The 18,304-nt window shown below is 43.9% G+C and overlaps 1 protein-coding gene across 1 annotated transcript in view; it reads right to left on the reverse strand.

Annotated features, from left to right (window-relative positions):
- Positions 1-5,991: 5,991 nt before the first annotated feature.
- Positions 5,992-18,304, reverse strand: part of ATG14 (autophagy related 14) — a 46,147-nt gene continuing 33,834 nt past the window's right edge. The window contains exons 8-10 of the mRNA XM_017873689.1: positions 17,522-17,612; positions 17,358-17,443; positions 5,992-9,520 (exon numbers count right to left, since the gene is read on the reverse strand). Of these exons, the coding sequence (XP_017729178.1) occupies positions 9,214-9,520; positions 17,358-17,443; positions 17,522-17,612 (484 nt within the window). The 3' untranslated portion in view covers positions 5,992-9,213. The remainder of the gene's footprint in view (positions 9,521-17,357; positions 17,444-17,521; positions 17,613-18,304) is intronic.

Consider the following 18,304-nt stretch of genomic DNA (forward strand, 5'->3'; position numbering starts at 1 on the left):
CCACCTCGCCCGGCTAGTTTTTGTATTTTTAGTAGAGACGGGGTTTCACCGTGTTAGCCAGGATGGTCTCGATCTCCTGACCTCGTGATCTGCCCGTCTCGGCCTCCCAAAGTGCTGGGATTACAGGCTTGAGCCACCGCGCCCGGCCTTTTTGTATTTTTAGTAGAGATGAGGTTTCACTGTGTTAGCCAGGATGGTCTCAATCTCCTGACCTCATGATCCGCCTGCCTTGGCCTCCCAAAGTGCTGGGATTACAGGCTTGAGCCACCGCGCCTGACTATTTCACACAAGATGTTTATTTTAAACAACCAGAGGCTAGACTTGAAGGTGAAAGTAGAAATTAGACTTAAAGGTGCAAGTAGAAAGGATTCAAAGCCAAACTCCTGTTAATGTTGATATTTTGGCTGGGCGTGGCGGCTCACATCTGTAATCCCAGCACTTTGGGAGGCCTAGGCAGGTGGATCACCTGAGGTCAGGAGTTTGAGACCAGCCTGGCCAACATGGTGAAATTCTGTCTCTACTAAAAACACAAAAATTAGTTGGGCATGGTGGTGTGTGCCTGTAATCCCAGCTACTTGGGAGGCTGAGGCAGGAGAATTGCTTGAACCCATGAGGTGGAGGTTGCAGTGAGCCGAGATCATGCCACTGTACTCCAGCCTGGGTGATAGAGTGAGATCCCGTCTCAAAAAGAAAAAAAAAAATTGATATTTTCTTCTTCCCATGAATCACAAGTGTTTTTAATAGCATCTAGAATGGTGAATCCATCCCGGTTTTCAGTTGACTTGGCCCAAATCCATCAAAAAGAATCACTATCCATAGCAGCTATAGCCTTACAAAATGTATTTCTTAAATAAGACTTGAAAGTCAAAATTACTCCTTGAGCTATTGGCTGCAGAATGGATGTTGTGTTACCATGCATGAAAACATTAATCTTGTATATCTCCATCAGAGCTCTTGGATGACCAGGTACAATGTCAATGGGCAGTAATAATTTGAAAGGAATCTGTTTTTCTGCACAGTAGGTCTCAATAGTGGGCTTAAAACAATCTGTAAACCATGCTGTAAACAGATGTGGTGCTATGCAGGCTTTGTTGTTCATTTACAGAGCACAGGAAGAGTAGATTTAGCATAATTCTTAAGAGGCCTAGGATTTTTGGAATGGTAAATTAACACTGGCTTCAACTGAAAGTCACCAGCTGCATTAGCCCCTAATGAGAGAGTCAGCCTGTCCTTCCCAAGCTTTGAAGCCAGGCACTGGCTTCTCTCTAGTTGTGAAAATCCTAGATGGCATCTTCTTCCAGCAGGATTCTGTTTCATCTCTATTGGAAATCTGTTGTTTAGTGTAGCTGTCTTCACAGATTACCTTAGCTAGATCTTCTGGATAACTTGTTGCTTTCTCTTACACTTTTATGTTACAGAGACAGCTTTTTACACCTCATGAGCCAACCTCTGCTAGCTTTCAACTTTCCTTCTGCAGCTTCCTCACTTCTCTCAACCGTCATAGAATTAAAGAGATAGAGCCTTGTTCTGGGTAAGGCTTTGACTTAAGGTAATGTGGCTGGTTTCATCTATCTAGACTACTAAAGCTTTCTCTATATCAGCAATAAGGCTGTTGTGCTTTTTAAATCATTTGTGTGTTCACTGGAGTAGCATTTTTCATTATTTTCAAGAACTTTTCCTTTGCGTTCACAACTTAGCTGTTTGGTACAAGAGATCTAGCTTTCAGCCTGTCGGCTTTTGACATGCCTTCCTTACTAAGCTTAATCATTTCTAGCTTCTGATTTAAAGTGAGAGACATGGAACTCTTTCATTTGAACACTTAGAGGCCTCTGTAGGGCTATTAATTAGGCCCAATTTCAATATTGTTGTGTCTCAGGGAATAAGGAGGCCTGAAAAAAGGGAAATGAGGGAACAGGAGGTCAGTGAAGCAGTCAGAATACACACGTTTATTAAGTTTGCTCTCTTATACAGACAGACCGTGGACCCCCAAAATAATTACAACAGTAACATCAAAGATCACTGATCACCATAACAGATACAATGAAGAGATTTGAAATATTGTGAGAATTACCAAAATGTCAGACATGATGAAGTGGGCACATGCCGTTGGAAAAATGGCACTGATGACTTGCTCAACGCAGTTATCACAATTTGTAAAAAACCCACTGAGAGGTGCGACAAAGCAAAGCACAATAAAACAAGGTATGCCTGGATTAAGGCAAAAAGAATGTAAAATGTCGCAAAGGAGTAGCAGAACTCCTTTAAGCCAGTACCAATGGCCCCTGAACCAGAAAACAGTTATTTCCTCCTGTGGATACTAGACTTAGTCCTCTTTATTTTGAATGCAACTGTGAAACTGCTGACCACAGAAGTTACTCTCTGCTCCTATCATTCTTTCATCAGCCTTGGGTTGGGAGGTCTCTCTATTCCATCTACCATCAAACCACTTGGCACTTTCATTCCAAATTGAGGGCAACATACTTACGCTCCAGAAATGCTGTCTTGACAATTTTTTTCTTTTTTTAATTAGGGAAGTAAGCTGCTGGAAAGCGTAGGAAAATTCTTTCCTCAAAATCCAGGTGTCTTCTGAAGCCATACAGTAAATGCTAAAATATCACACCCAAAGGGAAGGCGAGGTCGGGAACAATCTGATATAGATCTGGAGGTATCAAAGCCCCAGGACCCTTTCTTTCTTTTCTCTTTTTTTTTAATTTTTTTAATTAATTATTTATTTATTTAAAGACCGTTTCACTCTTGTTGCCCAGGCTGGAGTGTAATGGCACAATCTCAGCTCACTGCAACCTCCGCCTCCTGGTTTCAAGTGATTTTCCCGCCTCACACTCCTGAGTAGCTGGGATTACAGGCACGCACCACCACTCCTGGCTAATTTTTTCTTTTTTTTTTTTTGTATTTCTAGTTTGAGACGGGGTTTCACCATGTTGCCCAGACTGGTCTTGAACTCCTGAGCTCAGGTGATCCACCCACCTTGGCCTCCCAAAGTGCTGGGATTAAAGGCATGAGCCACGAAGCCTGGCCTTTTCTTTTTTTGAGATGGAGTCTGCTCTTTCATCCAGGCTGGAGTGCAGTGGCATGATCTTGGCTCACTCCAACCTCAGCCTCGCGGGTTTACATGATCTTCCCATCTCAGCTTCCCGAGTAGCTGGGATTACAGGTGCCCACCACCACACCTGGCTAATTTTTGTAGTTTTAGTAAAGATGTGGTTTCACCATGTTGGTCAGGCTGGTCTCAAACTCCTGACCTCAGGTGATCCACTCACCTTCGTCTCCCCAGCCCATAAGACTCTTTAATGCAAGCTTGTCCAACTCGTGGCCCATGAGTTGCATGCGGCCCAGGATGACCTTGAATATGGCCCAACACAAATTTGTAAACTTCCTTAGAACATCATGAGATTTTTTGCAATTTTTAAAATAGCTCATCAGCTATTATTAGTGTATTTTATGTGTGGCCCAAGACAATTCTTCCAATGTGGCCCACAGACACCAAAAGATTGGACACTGCTTCTTAATGCCTCTGAGTTTTTTTTTTTACTCAACTGGCTCTAGCCCATTTTCAACACTTAACTAGTGTCATCAAATACCTTCTGCCAATTTTCTTTTCTTTTTTTTTTTTTGAGACAGAGTTTCACACTTGTTGCACAGGCTGGAGTGCAATGGTGTGATCTTGATCTCGGCTCATTGCAACCTCTGCCTCCCGGGTTCAAGCGATTCTCCTGCCATAGCCTCCTGAGTAGCTGAGATTACAGGCATGCGCCATCACTCCCAGCTAATTTTGTATTTTTAGTAGAGACCAAGTTTCTCCATGTTGGTCAGACTGGTCTTGAACTCCTGACCTCAGGTGATCTGCCTGCCTCAGCCTCCCAAAGTGCTGGGATTACAGGTGTGAGCCACCACACCTTGCTAATTTTCTCACTTTTTAAAGGGAGCATTCATTCAAAGGCTCTTTTAGATCCCGCCCACCACCAAAGTCTCTCTCACTCCTCCCTACAAAAGGCACGACAAAGAAGTCATTGATGTAACTCTTGTTAGTTTACTATCCTCTTTCTTGGAGGAAAGATTATTCCACCGGTGGCTTCTGGGGGATTTTGTTGTTGTTTTGAGTTGGTCTTGCTCTGTTGCTCAGGCTGGCATGCAGTGGCACGATCTCGGCTCACTGCAACCTCCGCCTCCTAGTTTCATGCGATTCTCCCACCTCAGCCTCTTGAGTAGCTGGGATTACAGGCATGCACCACCACACCTGGCTAATTTGCTTTTGTATTTTTAGTAGAGATGGGGTTTTGCCATGTTGGCCAGGCTGGTTTCGACCTCCTGACCTCAGGTGATCTGCCCGTCTCTGCTTCCCAAAGTGCTGGGATTACAGGTGTGAACCACTGCGCCCGGCTTTTTTTTGAGACAGCGTCTCACTCTGTCACCCAGTGAGTGTACAATCACAGCTCACTGCAGCCTCAACATCCCAGACTCATCCCAGCTCAACCTCCTGAGTAGCTGGGACCACAGATGCACATCACCACGCCTGGCTAATTTTTAAATTTTTGTAGAAATGGGGACTCACCAGCTGGGCGTGGTGGCTCACGCCTGTAATCCCAGCACTTTGGGAGGCCGAGGCAGGCAGATCAGGAGGTCGGGAGATCGAGACCATCCTGGCTAACACGGTGAAACCCCACCTCTACTAAAAAAAATAAAATAAAATAAAAAATAAAAAAAAGCCAGGCATGGTGGCGGACGCCTGCAGTCCCAGCTACTTGGAAGGCTGAGACAGAATGGCATGAACCTGGGAGGCGGAGCTTGCAGTGAGCGACAGAGCAAGACTCCATCTCAAAAAGAAAAAAAAAAGAAATGGGGTCCCACTATGGTGCGCAGGTTGGCCTTGAACTCCTGAACTCAACCAATCCTGCCTTTGGCCTCCTAAAGTGCTGGGATTACAGGCATGAACCACTGTGCCCAGGCCTAAAAAAATTCACTTCAACTATCTAAGCAGATTGTGAACTCTTTCCAGTGTATTTTCTCACCAGGTCAGCTGGTGGTGGTTTTCCTCATTGAGAGTTTCAAGGCTGAGGTGCGGATGGCTTGCCCAAGAGTCCAGTTTCAAGTTTTCTGGTACATTTTATTGATGCAACTTTGAAATAATCTCCCCACTACAAATGACAAAGTTAGCCTTAATTCCTCCCAATCTGTTTCAATCTGATTCCTGCATCAATCATGATGTAACTCGGGATGGAGAGAGCTCCTTTTAAACACCAGATGGGAGCACACTTTAAACTGCTGCCTGGAAGGACTGAAGGACAGTGCCACCGAAGCACAGACGCTGTTCGAGAACCCTTCCGTTTCCTTGCCTATTTCCTCCTGTTGCCTGCCAGCCTTTTGTTCCAGATAAAGGGGCAATGTGACCATGGCAATAGCTCCTGGGGGTATCCTGGCTGGCCTGGCTCTTCCACAGCAGTCACTCTTGGTGTCTCTCCACCACCTGCAGGTGGTCCTTCTCTCCAATAATCTAATCTGAAGGGCACCACCGACTACCCACCTGGGAGAAATCAGTTATAAAAGATAAGGGGTGTTGGGTCGGGGAGGGCTCCTCCAAAGCTACTCAGGCCTCTGAGTGGCTCCCTCTAACATTTCCCTTTTCCTCTTGTCCTGAAGAAAGTCTGGGCAGGTTCCATGTGGGCATCCTAGAGGCCCCCTCCCCCGGGGGTCTATTGCACAAAACCAGGTCATTCTAGGTCACATGCATCAAATGATGGCGACCAAAGAAAAACACGTCTTTAGGGAAAGCATGCAACCAGCTTCTCAGCTTGGGAGAGATTATTAATACCACCATGATCCGTCATTTTAAAAGACATATTAACGTTTCTTCTTACCTGGCAAAAAAATTCTACAAACTTCTATAATTTGTAAAGGGTTCAATCTCATTCTTGCTACCCTTAATGTAGCAGTGGAAATGAACAGAGTTTGAAAAAGACATACACATTAGCAAAGTACAGTTAAAAGATTTATTGCAGTAATACAATAAAAGTTTAGAAAACATTTGTATGACTCAAACTGGTTTAGAAGTTGCAGAGCAATGGGGAGTTCCTGCAGTATGATACTGTGAGATCCTTGGACACTAGTCCTCTAACAGCATGCCACTGAATGCTCTTCCCCAAATTATGTGAGTCCTTACATGAGTCCCGTCCACTCTACCCAATGGTGAGATACTGTTTTTCCCCCTTACAGATGTGCAAAACTTTTCTTAGTTATATTCCATTAGCAAAAAATGTCTTTAACAGACCATTTTAAGCAGCCTGTTTGGTGCCTGTGGGTTTTTATTAGTATTACCTTGTTTCAATAAATCATTTTAAAATGGAAAACATGACCCAGTTCTATGGCTTTTTGTTTAAAAAAAATACCAGCTTCAATTTTTAAAAAAGCTGTTTACATATGGTTCTGGCACCTACATGAAAGATTTTAATGAGCAGCAAAAAGAGTAGAAAAAACAGTGGTTGAAATGTATACTTAAGAGTATTTACAGGGTGGATCCAGTGCAAAATAATGAAACCCAAAATATTTCAGCAGTGTAAGCCAGTATGTTGGTGTTCAAAACCACAAAAGGGTTTGATCACTTAACCCTACATAAAGTGCCTCTAGTTGATATTAACAACAACAAAATATATCCTATCCCTAAAGTTCCCACGTTTGTAAATTTTGTTGAAGTACTCTAGATGAGTTTGTGATCTCTGGATTCTATTCTTTAGCTTCATCTCACATTCATGGTTTCATAAGAGGCTTAAGAAAACCACTACGATTGCGCATCTCTCAGCTGAAGTCAATCTCCATCACCAAGCTTCAAATCCCACTCTTACAACTGGTGAGACTAAGTTCTTGTGAGGGTTTTAAGTAGCTAGACAACTCTTACAAGATTATGTTTATTTGGTATCTGTTCAAATCCACCATCTTCACTCTCTATGAACTCCAGAACTGGATGGGAAAATGGAAGGCCAGCAATCATGAAGCTGAGCACTTAAAACAGAGATCCCAGCAGTGTTGAAGAACCTACAAGGGGCCGGGCATGGTGGCTCACGTCTGTAATCCTAGCACTCTGGGAGGCCGAGGCAAGCGGATCACCTGAAGTCAGGAGTTCAAGACCAGCCTGGCCAACATGGTGAAACCCCGTCTCTACTAAAATACAAAAATTAGCTGGGCATAATGGCGGGTGCCTATAATCCCAGTGACTCGGGAGGTTGAGATGGGAGAATTGCTTGAACCCAGGAAATGGTGGTTGCAGTGAGCTGAGATGGCACCACTGCACTCCAGCCTGGGCAGCTGAGCCGGACTCCGTCTTCAAAACAAACAAACAAAAAAAACACCCACAACGAGAAAAGCCTGCTTCTTCCTTTCATGGAAAATTCATAGCGCCAAGGAATTTGTGACTACCAGATAGAAATAAACTCCCTTTTGCAACTCTACCCAAAACTATACCAAACACCAATATACCATTAGCAAAAGCTATATAGCACCTTGGACTTGGAGGCAAAGTATCAACTATAATTATGATGATGAGAAAAGAAGCTGGGGCATGGCAAACCTCTGAATGATTTATCTGAGGTGCTATCATGCCAATCACATACGATATGGTACTAATGCCTGTTAGGAATCTTCCATAGGATTTCTTTTGGTAGCTGTTACACAGGATTTTTTTTTTTTTGCAGTTATTAAAAATAAAAAACTACTTACATATTTGTACATAATGCCTCTCTCATTATAGTTTTCCTGTAAGATTGTCACTAAAAGAATGACAAGACACATGACCTGAAAATGATCTCCTGGTGAGGGAAATCCTTTTGAGATGGAGTTTTGCTCTCGTTGACCAAGCTGGAGTGCAATGGCACCATCTCAGCTCACTGCAACCTCTGCCTTCTGGTTCAAGCCATTCTGCCGCAGCCTCCCAAGTAGCTGAGATTACAGGCGTGTGCCACCACGCCCAGTAATTTTTTGTATTTTTAGTAGAAACGGGGTTTCACCATGTTGGCCAGGCTGGTCTCGAACTCCTGACCTCAGGTGATCCGCCCGCCTTGGCCTCCCAAAGTGCTGAGATTACAGGCGTGAGCCACCGTGCCCAGCTGGGAAATTGTTTATATTGTGCCTTCCCCAGAACAGAGCAGAGCAGCATCAGTCATAAGGATCTGCACTACATTTCTGAGCAAAGCTGTGTCCTCAAAGCAACAAAGAGTTCAGGGAAACAAGCAGGATGGTTTCCCCTGAAAACACCTGCCACCTACTCAATCCCATAGAAAGAAACTGGACACCACAAGAATGACCAGAGGCCACTGAACTAAGTGGCTTTTCCCCTGTGCCCAGGCAGGCACTGAGCTTTCATAAGGGAATGACCTTCATGACTTATTTTCACCCAGAGAAGGTAAGTTCAATTTCAAAATGCTCATAGTGTAGATGGCAGGACTTCAATCAACTAGGTAAGAATAGGCTTAATTCCCCTCAGAATACAAGAAAATAGTTAAAACCTCTCTAGGACATTATTGCAGCCAGGATTTCTTCCATTTATGGATGTGGGTCCTAAAGAAAAAGACTTTCATTTTCTTTGGTGTGTGGGGTAAAGAAAAACAGGAATGTCTGACAAACTACGACAGAGCAGCATGAATGAAATACGTGTAACTCACCCCTCCCAAACAAAATTAAAGGACCAAATTATAAAGAAATCATTTCAAATTGCCTGCTGCTTCTCCGTACAAAAAAATCAATGGCAGAAAAACTCTTTATTAAAGAGCTTTTATCTTTCATGTCCTAATCATCAAGAAACACCTCTTGTGATTCAACCAACCCCTAAAACTTAGTGTCAGGAACAGTCTCAGCACCGCAAGGACCAGCACACTGACCCAGGTCCGTGGGCCCGGTGGCCTGGGCCCAGAGGAAACCCAAATCAATTGCTTCCTTGGCAGAACTGGCCACACGCACAGGTCCTCCTTCCACCAACACTGGTCTGGGCAGAAAGACCTTCAACCCCTGTTCTATTAAATATCGTAAGCATATTGGTCACCATCACAAGCTACTTGACAAATAGAAATGTTTGTCTCCCTGCTTAAAAAAAAAGAAACACTTTAACCTTTGTTCCAGGCACTATCTTAACTTAAACAGATAATGTTTACTAGAGTGTAGTGGGAGAAGAACTTTCTTGATGCAGATTTGGCATGTTTTGGTCCATGCTCATTAACGGTGTCCAGTGTAAGCTTTAAACCAGGAGGTCACCGAGGCTGCTGCAGAGGAGATCATCCCACCGGCACTGCTGCTCGCGATGGGTGGGGATGCCTGGGTGCTCTGACTCTGGGAGACTTCCACGGGCTGGGAAGGGATATCACAAAACCGGGGACTAGGCAGGTTCTCCCAGTCTGTGCCCAGGTCGGTTTCTTCATCGCTCATGCGCTCGTCTCCGCTCTCATCTGATTCTCCAGCAACTCCGGGATCCACAAATTCCATGGACTCCTCAAGGTCTGCTCGTACTTCAAAGGGCCCTGACCTGTGTGCAGACAATGAGGGTCTCTTTAGGATAATCACCATTCTCAACACCAGAAAATATGCCATCTTCCCGAAGGCCCTCGCCTGAGGGGATGAGGCATGCCACATGCTGCATTCATTCAAGTCTGTGCAGCACTCCGTGTTGACTATGATCGCGTTTTCCTTTCCCCAAATAATCTCCATCCATGTTTTAAATAAAATCATGATACCACAATTTCCCACAAGTCTACCTACTTAATTGGTGATGACCCTGCATAGCAAAAAAATCCTCTTCACTTATGACTTATTTTCACCCAGAGAAGATAAGTTCAATTTCAAAATGCTCATAGTGCAGCATGAGATGGCCCATGTTGGTCCTAAGTCTGACTTCCTGTTGTAAAGAACTGCACTGTCTATGAAGTAAATACAGGGCACTCCAATGAGACAATTCTAACAAAAAGCCACTTGATGTATACTCTGGATATTATTTAGTATAGTAAGTCATATATATAAATGGTACACAAAGAAGACTCAGTGGCCTCCTGTACACGTTTAAAAATATCACCACAATTTTCTAGGACACATTTGTAGCACAGAATGAGGCACAACTGTGTAGAATACATTCAGAGGCAATGCTGTATATTTCTGCACCATATTTCAGGAGAAAACAATTTCTATGTCTCAAAGGCCCCTAATGACACCCTCATGCCAAGTCCTATTACCCTTTCTCAGGCCTCATCCTCTTTGCCGGCACCTCAGCACAGGGAACTGAGTCAGCAAACCTCAGAAGTCTTTCTGCATTTCTTTTTTTTACTGAGACAGAGTCTTGTTCTGTTGCCCAGGCTAGAGTGCAGTGGCACGGTCTTGGCTCACTGCGGCCTCCACCTCCCAGGTTTAAGTGATTCTCCTGCCTCAACCTCCTGAGTAGTTGGGATTACAGGTGCCCGCCACCACGCCCATCTAATTTTTGTAGCTTTAGTAGAGACGGGGTTTCACCGTGTTGGCCAGGCTGGTCTTGAACTCCTGATCTCAAGTGATCCACCCACCTCGGCCTCCCAAAGTACTGGGATTAAAACAGGCGTGAGCCACCGCGCCCGGCCACCTTTCTGCTTCTTTTTCCCCTCCCTTTCAAATGCCCCTCAGCTCTGGCTCCAGGGCAACCATGCTGCATGTCCTCCCTGTAGGCAGCCACCCCCACCCACTGCCTTCCAGGGAACTGCCCTGCAACCAGCTACAGGATGGGACCAAGGTGCTGCTATCTCCCTGCTGCTGCCCCCAAGATAAGCACACGACACCTTGGTTCATTTAAGGGTTTCACTGATAACAACTTTGGGGAACAAAAGGAGAGGTCAAAATAAATAGCAGGCAGAAATGAGAGTTTAGAATTGTACAGCCTGACATGTCAGCCTAGGGTCCCAAATTCTTCACAGCCTTCACAATGATGAACGGCTAGTACTGGCCTCCAACACACCTCACCAGGTCTGCACCTTTGACTCACTTTTTACAGGAGCAAGCAGCCCTCATTCCTCCCAGACACCTGTGCTTCCCAGCTGGGTAAAGTAAAAATAATAGCTATCATTTATGCTCCAGGGACTGTTTTTAGGTCTTTAGTAATTAAATTGGAAGATATGCCATGGGGTTTCCCACTTGGTATCCAGTGAGCAATTTACATTTTCAAAGAGCCCATCAGGCCAGGCGCAGTGGCTCACGCCTGTAATCCCAGCACTTTGGGAGGCTGAGGCGGGTGGATCACAAGGTCAGGAGGTCAAGACCATCCTGGCTAACACGGTGAAACCCTGTCTTTACTAAAAATACAAAAAGTTAGCCAGGCGAGGTGGCGGGCACCTGTAGTCCCAGCTACTCGGGAGGCTGAGGCAGGAGAACAGCGTGAATCCCAGAGGCAGAGCTTGGAGTGAGCTGAGATTGCGCCAGTGCACTCCAGCCTGGGCGACAGAGCGGGACTCCGTCTCAAACAAACAAAATACAAAGAGCCCCTCAGACTACGGGGCTTCCAAGTTTACTAGGCCCCACCCTGCCCAGAAGTCAGTATTTTGCAAGGGTGAAGGGAGTAGAACCTCCTACTGCCCCTTGAATTTCTCTGCCAGCAAACGAATGGCCACTGCACAGTTTTTAGCTCTGAGCACCCTTTTCTGTATCCTCACATTTCTCCTTGCACTTCATTTCTTTTCTCCCCTTTTTCTATTCCTTGGCAAACAGTTCTACCTAAAGCCATCTTTTCAGATTCCTCTCCTAGCGCCACTCCCAAATATCCTCTGGTTACTAAACCCTCAGGTTCATCCCAGATATCTGAACTAGTCTCAAAATTTTAGCTGGCTGGGATTCCTCCTCTCCCTCATCCCGCTCTGTGTCTGGGGTCACCAGTGCTACCTGTTATCATTAAATAAGCCCCCTTTCCATTCTCAATTCGTCACTCTGGCCCAGGTCCTCACCTTATCACCACTTCCCACCTGCCTCCTCTTGCTGGAGAGCTGCCTCTCTCTCCTTCTGGCACGCACCCACTAAAAATGTTCACAATTTAAATTCTTTGCCTGGGCTCCTTCCTTTACTAAACCCAAGATGCTCTGATTCTGTTCTCTTCAGCTGTACAGTCCAGGGGACCTCAAAACTGACTGCCAGGCTAAGTCTCTTGGTTTCCCCAGATCCCCTAAAGGCTCCAGTCAGCTTTTTACCACAGCTTGCTCCTCCCTTCCTCCCTCCCTCCCTTCCTTCCTTCCCTTTCTCCCTCCCTTCTTTCCCTTTCTCCCTTCCTCCCTTCCTCATTCCCCTCCTTTCTTCCTCCCTCCCTTTCTTCCCCAGTCAGCTTTATCCATAGCTCGCTCCTTCCTCCCTCCCTTCCTTCCTTCCTTTTTACCACAGCTCCTTCCTTCCCTCCTCCCTCCAAGGCTCAGCCTGTTTTCTTCTTTGATGCTGCCTTCTCTAATCCTGGGGTCTTAGTTTTCCCAGGAGGCAGGCAGAAGGGACAGAGAGGAGGAAATGACATTTCCTGCAGGCAGAGTTCCTGGTGGACTCCAGTTCTCTGCGTGGAGAAACTCACCTGGCATGGAGCAGGTGCTCAGCTAAGTACAATGAAAAGCGACTGAATGGAAGACTCTTCAAGGAGCCCGTATGGAACAATTTTGGTTCCAACAATCAACCTACATCTCTGAGAAGCCACAGAGCAGGAGGAGGGTCGTGGCAGAGGCCCCTGCGATGTTTCTCCACCCAATGCCTCTCTCCCACCACTTCCAGATTAGAGATACATCACCTGCCTGCCAGACCCCAAGCTAGAGACACAGCCCACATAACCAGCTAGCAAAATAAGCTAGCAAAATAATTCATCCTATTTTGCTTAATGTCTTTGAGGAATAAAGATTACAAAATAGTTTCCTAATTTTTAGGTTAGCTTAATAATGGATATCTTTTTTTCAAGGCCCTGAACCAGGAATACTCATTTTCTCATGGTGCTGCAGGGAGGTATTCTACCAATTAAGGCAACAAAAAGATCTTTCTGGCTTTGTAAAAGTCACTTTTACAATATATCCTATTTCAAATATGTGGGAGTATATGCATTTATGGATACAGAGACTGCACAAAGGATAAGCAATGGGCAAAATATTAATATTAACAGGTGAATCTGGGTAAGGGTGCATGTCTGTACTATTTTTATTTTTATTACTTTTTTTTTATTTTGAGATGGAGTCTCACTCTGTTTCCCAGGCCAGAGTGTAGTGGCACGATCTCAGCTCACTGCAACCTCCGCCTCCTGGGTTCAAGCGATTCTCCTGCCTCAGCCTACCAAGTAACTGGAATTATATCCACCATGCCCAGATAATTTTAGTACTTTTAGTAGAGATGCAGTTTCCCATGTTGGCCAGGCTGGTCTCAAACTCTTGACCTCAAGTGATCCACCCACCTCAGCCTCCCAAAGTGCTGGGATTACAGGTATGAGCCACCATGACTGGCCCTATTTTATTTTTTTTGTAATTTTCTGTAAGTTTAAATTTTTTTCCAAAAAAAAAAAAAAAAGTTTATCTTTTCAGAATAGAATCCTCAGTTCTGCCAGTCTGAATAAAACAGGAAATCCCACCCAGGTTCCATTAACAATCTTCTTTACACTTTGATTCTGATGAAGCTGGTGGGAAAAGGGGACTTTTGAAGTTCTACTTCCTGTCCTCTGGCCATAAACTTAGATGTGACTCACAGCCTAATCGTGTGTGCAGTTCTAAATGGAAAACCTGACTCAAGAGCAGGCCTACAGAAAACTTCAGACCCGCTACAAAAATTCACCTCCAGTATGAGTGCCCTTCCCCGCAACTACCAGCAACACTGGATTCACTGCTCCTTCCCATTTTTGTCAAACTGATGGTTGCAAATGGAAACTTGTTTTGAATTGCATTTAAAATTTTTTATTATTTTAATTTTTTTTTAAGAGATGGGGGTCTCACTGTGTTGCCCAGGCTGAAGTACAGTGGCTGTTCACAAAAGTGATCACAGTTCACTGCAGCCTCCAACTCCTGAGCTCAAGTGATCCTCCTGCCTTAGCCTCCCAAGTAGCTGGGACTACAGGCACGTATCACTGTGCCTGGCTGCATTTTTTTTTTTGTTCTTCTTGATTGAGCCTAAAGATTTTTTTCCTTTGAATACTGACTACCTTCATCTTTTGTGTGAGCTGCATGTTTTAATCTTTTGTCTATTTCTCTAATAGGTTGTTGGTCTTTCCTGTACTGACTTGAAAGATTTAAGTTGTTTAGATTTTAATCTGTTGTCTGTTATAGAGGTTGCAAAACCTATCTATGACGTCTTTTAACTTTGTTTATGGCAGCTTTCACTAGACACACTCAGAGTTTTGACACAGGAAGATGTCTAACTCCTTTCCTTTATGGTTTTTGGGTTTTGTGGCTTACTTGGGAATTCTCTCACCATCCTATCATTATAAAACACTGTCCTTTGGCTTATTTTATAGATTTTTTTAAATAAGGCTGTTTATATCATCTGGATTTTATTTTTATATATAGAATGTGGTATGAACTCAACTTCCCCCCATATGAATACCCAACTGGCCCCACACTATTGAAACATTATCTGATTCAATGCCTCCTCTATCATAAGATTATATTTCCACATATACAAGAGTCTGTTTTGGGACTATTCTCTTCCTCTAATCACTCCACCTATTTGCATGCTAACAGCATTCTGTTTTAATTACCTTTACGCTACGTTTTAAATGGACCAACCCCATCCCTCATTACTGTTTTCAAAACTTCCTTGCAGACTATACTTCTGGTTGCACTTTAGAATCAGCTTGTCAAAGCTCCATGAAATACGATCAGTCTTCCTTTTGAGAAGTAGCCCTTTTGCAACACTGAGCCTTCTCATCCTGGAAAATCATAAGGGTTTTCCCTGCCTGTGGCTTTCTTTCAGCTCCACTCCTCATATAGTGTGTAGCAGCCATTCAAAAAATACATGTGGAATAAAAAATAAGCTTCATAATTTTTATAATCATTTTACATACATTTTATTAAGATCACTGCTATAGAATTTACAGTTTTTGCTGCTACAATAAAAGGAAGACTTTTTCCATTAAATTTCCAAACTGGTTGCTGTTGGCACACAAGAAAGCAACTGTTTTTTGTATGTTTATCTTTTTCTTTCTGAAGAGACAAGGTTTCATTCTGTCATCCAGGTTGGAGTGCAGTGGTACAAACTCCCGCAGCCTGGAACTCCTCAACTCAGGTGACCCTCCCACCTCAGCCTCCAGAGTAGCTGGGACTACAGGCATGCATTACTGTGCCTGGCTAAATTTTTTTTTTTTTTTACTTTTTGTAGAGATGGAGTCTCACTATGTTGCCCAGGCTGGTCTTGAACTCCTGGGCTCAAGTGATCCTCGCACTTCAGCCTCCTACGTAGCTGGGATTATAGGCGTGAGCCACCATGCCTGGTTTGAACTATCACTTCAAATAGTTTCTTAGTTCTCTTGGGAATCCAGTTCAATAATTATACCATCTACAATAATCCCAACTTAGTTTATTTCTTTCCAATATAAATACACCTCACTTCTTTTTAAAAATGCTTTGCCTTGGCAAGGCCTCCAGAGCTGTTAACACAGCACTGACAGTAGGCATCCTTGATTTTTTCCTATGTAATCTATTACATAAATGACATCAATATCTATGTAAGTAACGTGCCATTAAGTATAACTTTCCTTGTAGGTTTGTGATAGATATCCACTAGTAATAATCTACTTGCTAGTAATTTTTCCCCCTAATTATTAATGGGAACTGCATTTTATTTAATTCTCTTCAGCATCTATCAGCTCGATCTTATGGTTTTTCTTCTTTAATCTGTCAATGTGATGAAATAATAAACACTGGTTAACTGCATGAGTATCTCTGACTGTGGAGGCAGCCAGGTGGGAGCTGAGACCCCGGCTCCACCAGTTGCACTGGCTCTGTGACCATGGCCATGAGTTACTTGACCATACTAAGCTTCAGTTTCTCCTGTCTATAAAGTAGGAATAATATCCAAGGCAAGTAAAGAAGTTGGCCCTGTGTCAATAAAGAGTGGATCAATAAATATTAGCTCTTATTAATAAGGATAAATTTCCTAATTTGAGCCCGTTACAGGTAAGGTACAGAGAGGATGGTGAGTAAACTCACAGAAACCAACCATCAAAACTGGCATGGATTTCTAATGTTCACATTTCCATGGCTCATGAACCAATGAGGGATCAGGGGTGAGAGGCGTGAACTCCCTGTAAAATGGCACAACATTGTAAGTATATGTGCAGTTTCCTGGCGAGTTCACAGCTTTTCATAAAGGAGTCTATGTCCCAGAAATGTTAACTGTCTGAGGTGGGGAGGGGAAGGAAGCATAAGACAATGGTTAAAGTCAGATTATTACCGAAAGTTAACTGCTGCGTGGGGGAAGCCAGGCGCACGCGTCAGAGGACAAGGCCTCCCCTAATGCCTCGGGTTTCAGTAGACGGATGATGCAGAAGGGAATCCCAAAAGAACTTTCCCGCCATTTGTCTTGAGCCACACCTCTAGTACCTTTTATCTCCAACAAATGGTGATCAGATTGACTCAGTGATAAGAAAACCATGCGGCTGGGCACGGTGGCTCAAGCCTGTAATCCCAGCACTTTGGGAGGCCGAAGTGGGTGGATCACCCAAGGTCAGGAGTTTGAGACTAGCCTGGCCAACATGGTGAAACCCTGTCTCTACTAAAAATATAAAAATTAATCAGGCATGGTGGTGCGCACTTGTAATCCCAGCTACTCGGGAGGCTGAGGCAGAAGAATCGCTGGAACCTGGGAGGTGGAGGTTGCAGTGAGCGGAGATTGCACCACTGCACTCTAGCCTGGGTGACAGGATGAAACTCCGTCTCAAAAAAAAAAAGAAAATTGTGAATTGTTAACGATGGACAAGGAGTGAGCAGGAGCAAAAGAAAATGTGCAGGAAACAGGGCAGACACTAAGTAGGGCTAGAGAGTTCCCAGCTTTTTTATAAAGGGGTCTATGTCCAGGAAGGGCTGGAGAAGAAATAGACGCAGATCCAAAGACATGGTCTTTGGACTTCAGGGAGAGCACAAAAAGGCACCACTCCAGGAACACTTGGGTTCTTCGACTGTGCTTTAGGTATTAAAAATGATTGATATTAATTTTTTCTAAGACATGTTTACAGAAAAAAACCCATGAAGTTCAAATATAATTACCTTTGTTTCTTTCTGTATGGGACTCCGCAATTTTTGTCCGGTTTGAGGAGTTTGGGATTAGGGAACACGACTCTACTATGCCAATATACCATTCCTCTAACAGGAGTCACAAAAACACTTAGAGAAAAGCAACAAATACCTTCTTACCTGCCTAGGTGTTCAGAGCTCGGGCTGACCAGGTACATTAGATTCCTGAGGGTATGCAGTGGTTGTAACTGATCTAAATTTACATGCTAAAACAAAATTAAAGAATTGGTTAATATTTTCGATTATTTAACAAAGTAAAATTAGTTCACAACCTATTTTCATACCTGAGAAAAACAAAGGTAAAGAATATTTGCATTCAGTTTCTTCACTGCTCGAGTAAATTTCTGCTTGCTTAGATTTTCGCCACAAAATTCACTGTAAAACAAATATACAATTTATAAAGTTGTATTTTTTTGAGGAAATTATATATTAAGATTTCCATTTACAGTACAATTAGGTATAGCACATACTCTGTGCCCTTTGACTCCTTAGTAAATTGCACTTAAAGACTTTCTAAGAATACACCATTCCCCTCAGAGAACAATTACACTGCATCTATACACATTACGAAGGCACACACCCTTTGACCAAGCAATTCCACTTCAGGACATTTATTCTACACAAATATCTGCACACTAATGAAATGAAAAATGTACAAGATTATTTCTTGAAGCATCAACAGCAGACTGGTAAGATCCTGACACCTGTACAGAAAGGTAAACTATATGACTGTCATCTGCTTTATGCAGAATGGCAGTCAAAGGCTTACAACGGCCCTGTGAGGCCCACAGATTTGCACCCCATCTTCTTCTCTGCCCTCGTTATTCTATCCAGGACTTTGCAGCTGCCATTCTTTTTGCCCACAGCCTCTTTCCTTAGGGGTCCACACAGCCTGCTTCCTCCCTCCCTCCCTCAGTTCCCCTATGACCACACACCTGCCCACTCAAACACAGCAAGCCCCTCTCTCACCACATTCCCTTTCTCTTACCTTTTTTGTTTTTTAGGCAGGGTCTCATTCTGTCACCCAGGCTGGGGTGCACTGGCATGATCACAGCTCACTACAGCCA

The sequence above is a fragment of the Rhinopithecus bieti genome, unplaced genomic scaffold, assembly GCF_001698545.2.
Source record: "Rhinopithecus bieti isolate Rb0 unplaced genomic scaffold, ASM169854v2 scaffold_7985, whole genome shotgun sequence".
Taxonomy (NCBI): domain Eukaryota; kingdom Metazoa; phylum Chordata; class Mammalia; order Primates; family Cercopithecidae; genus Rhinopithecus; species Rhinopithecus bieti.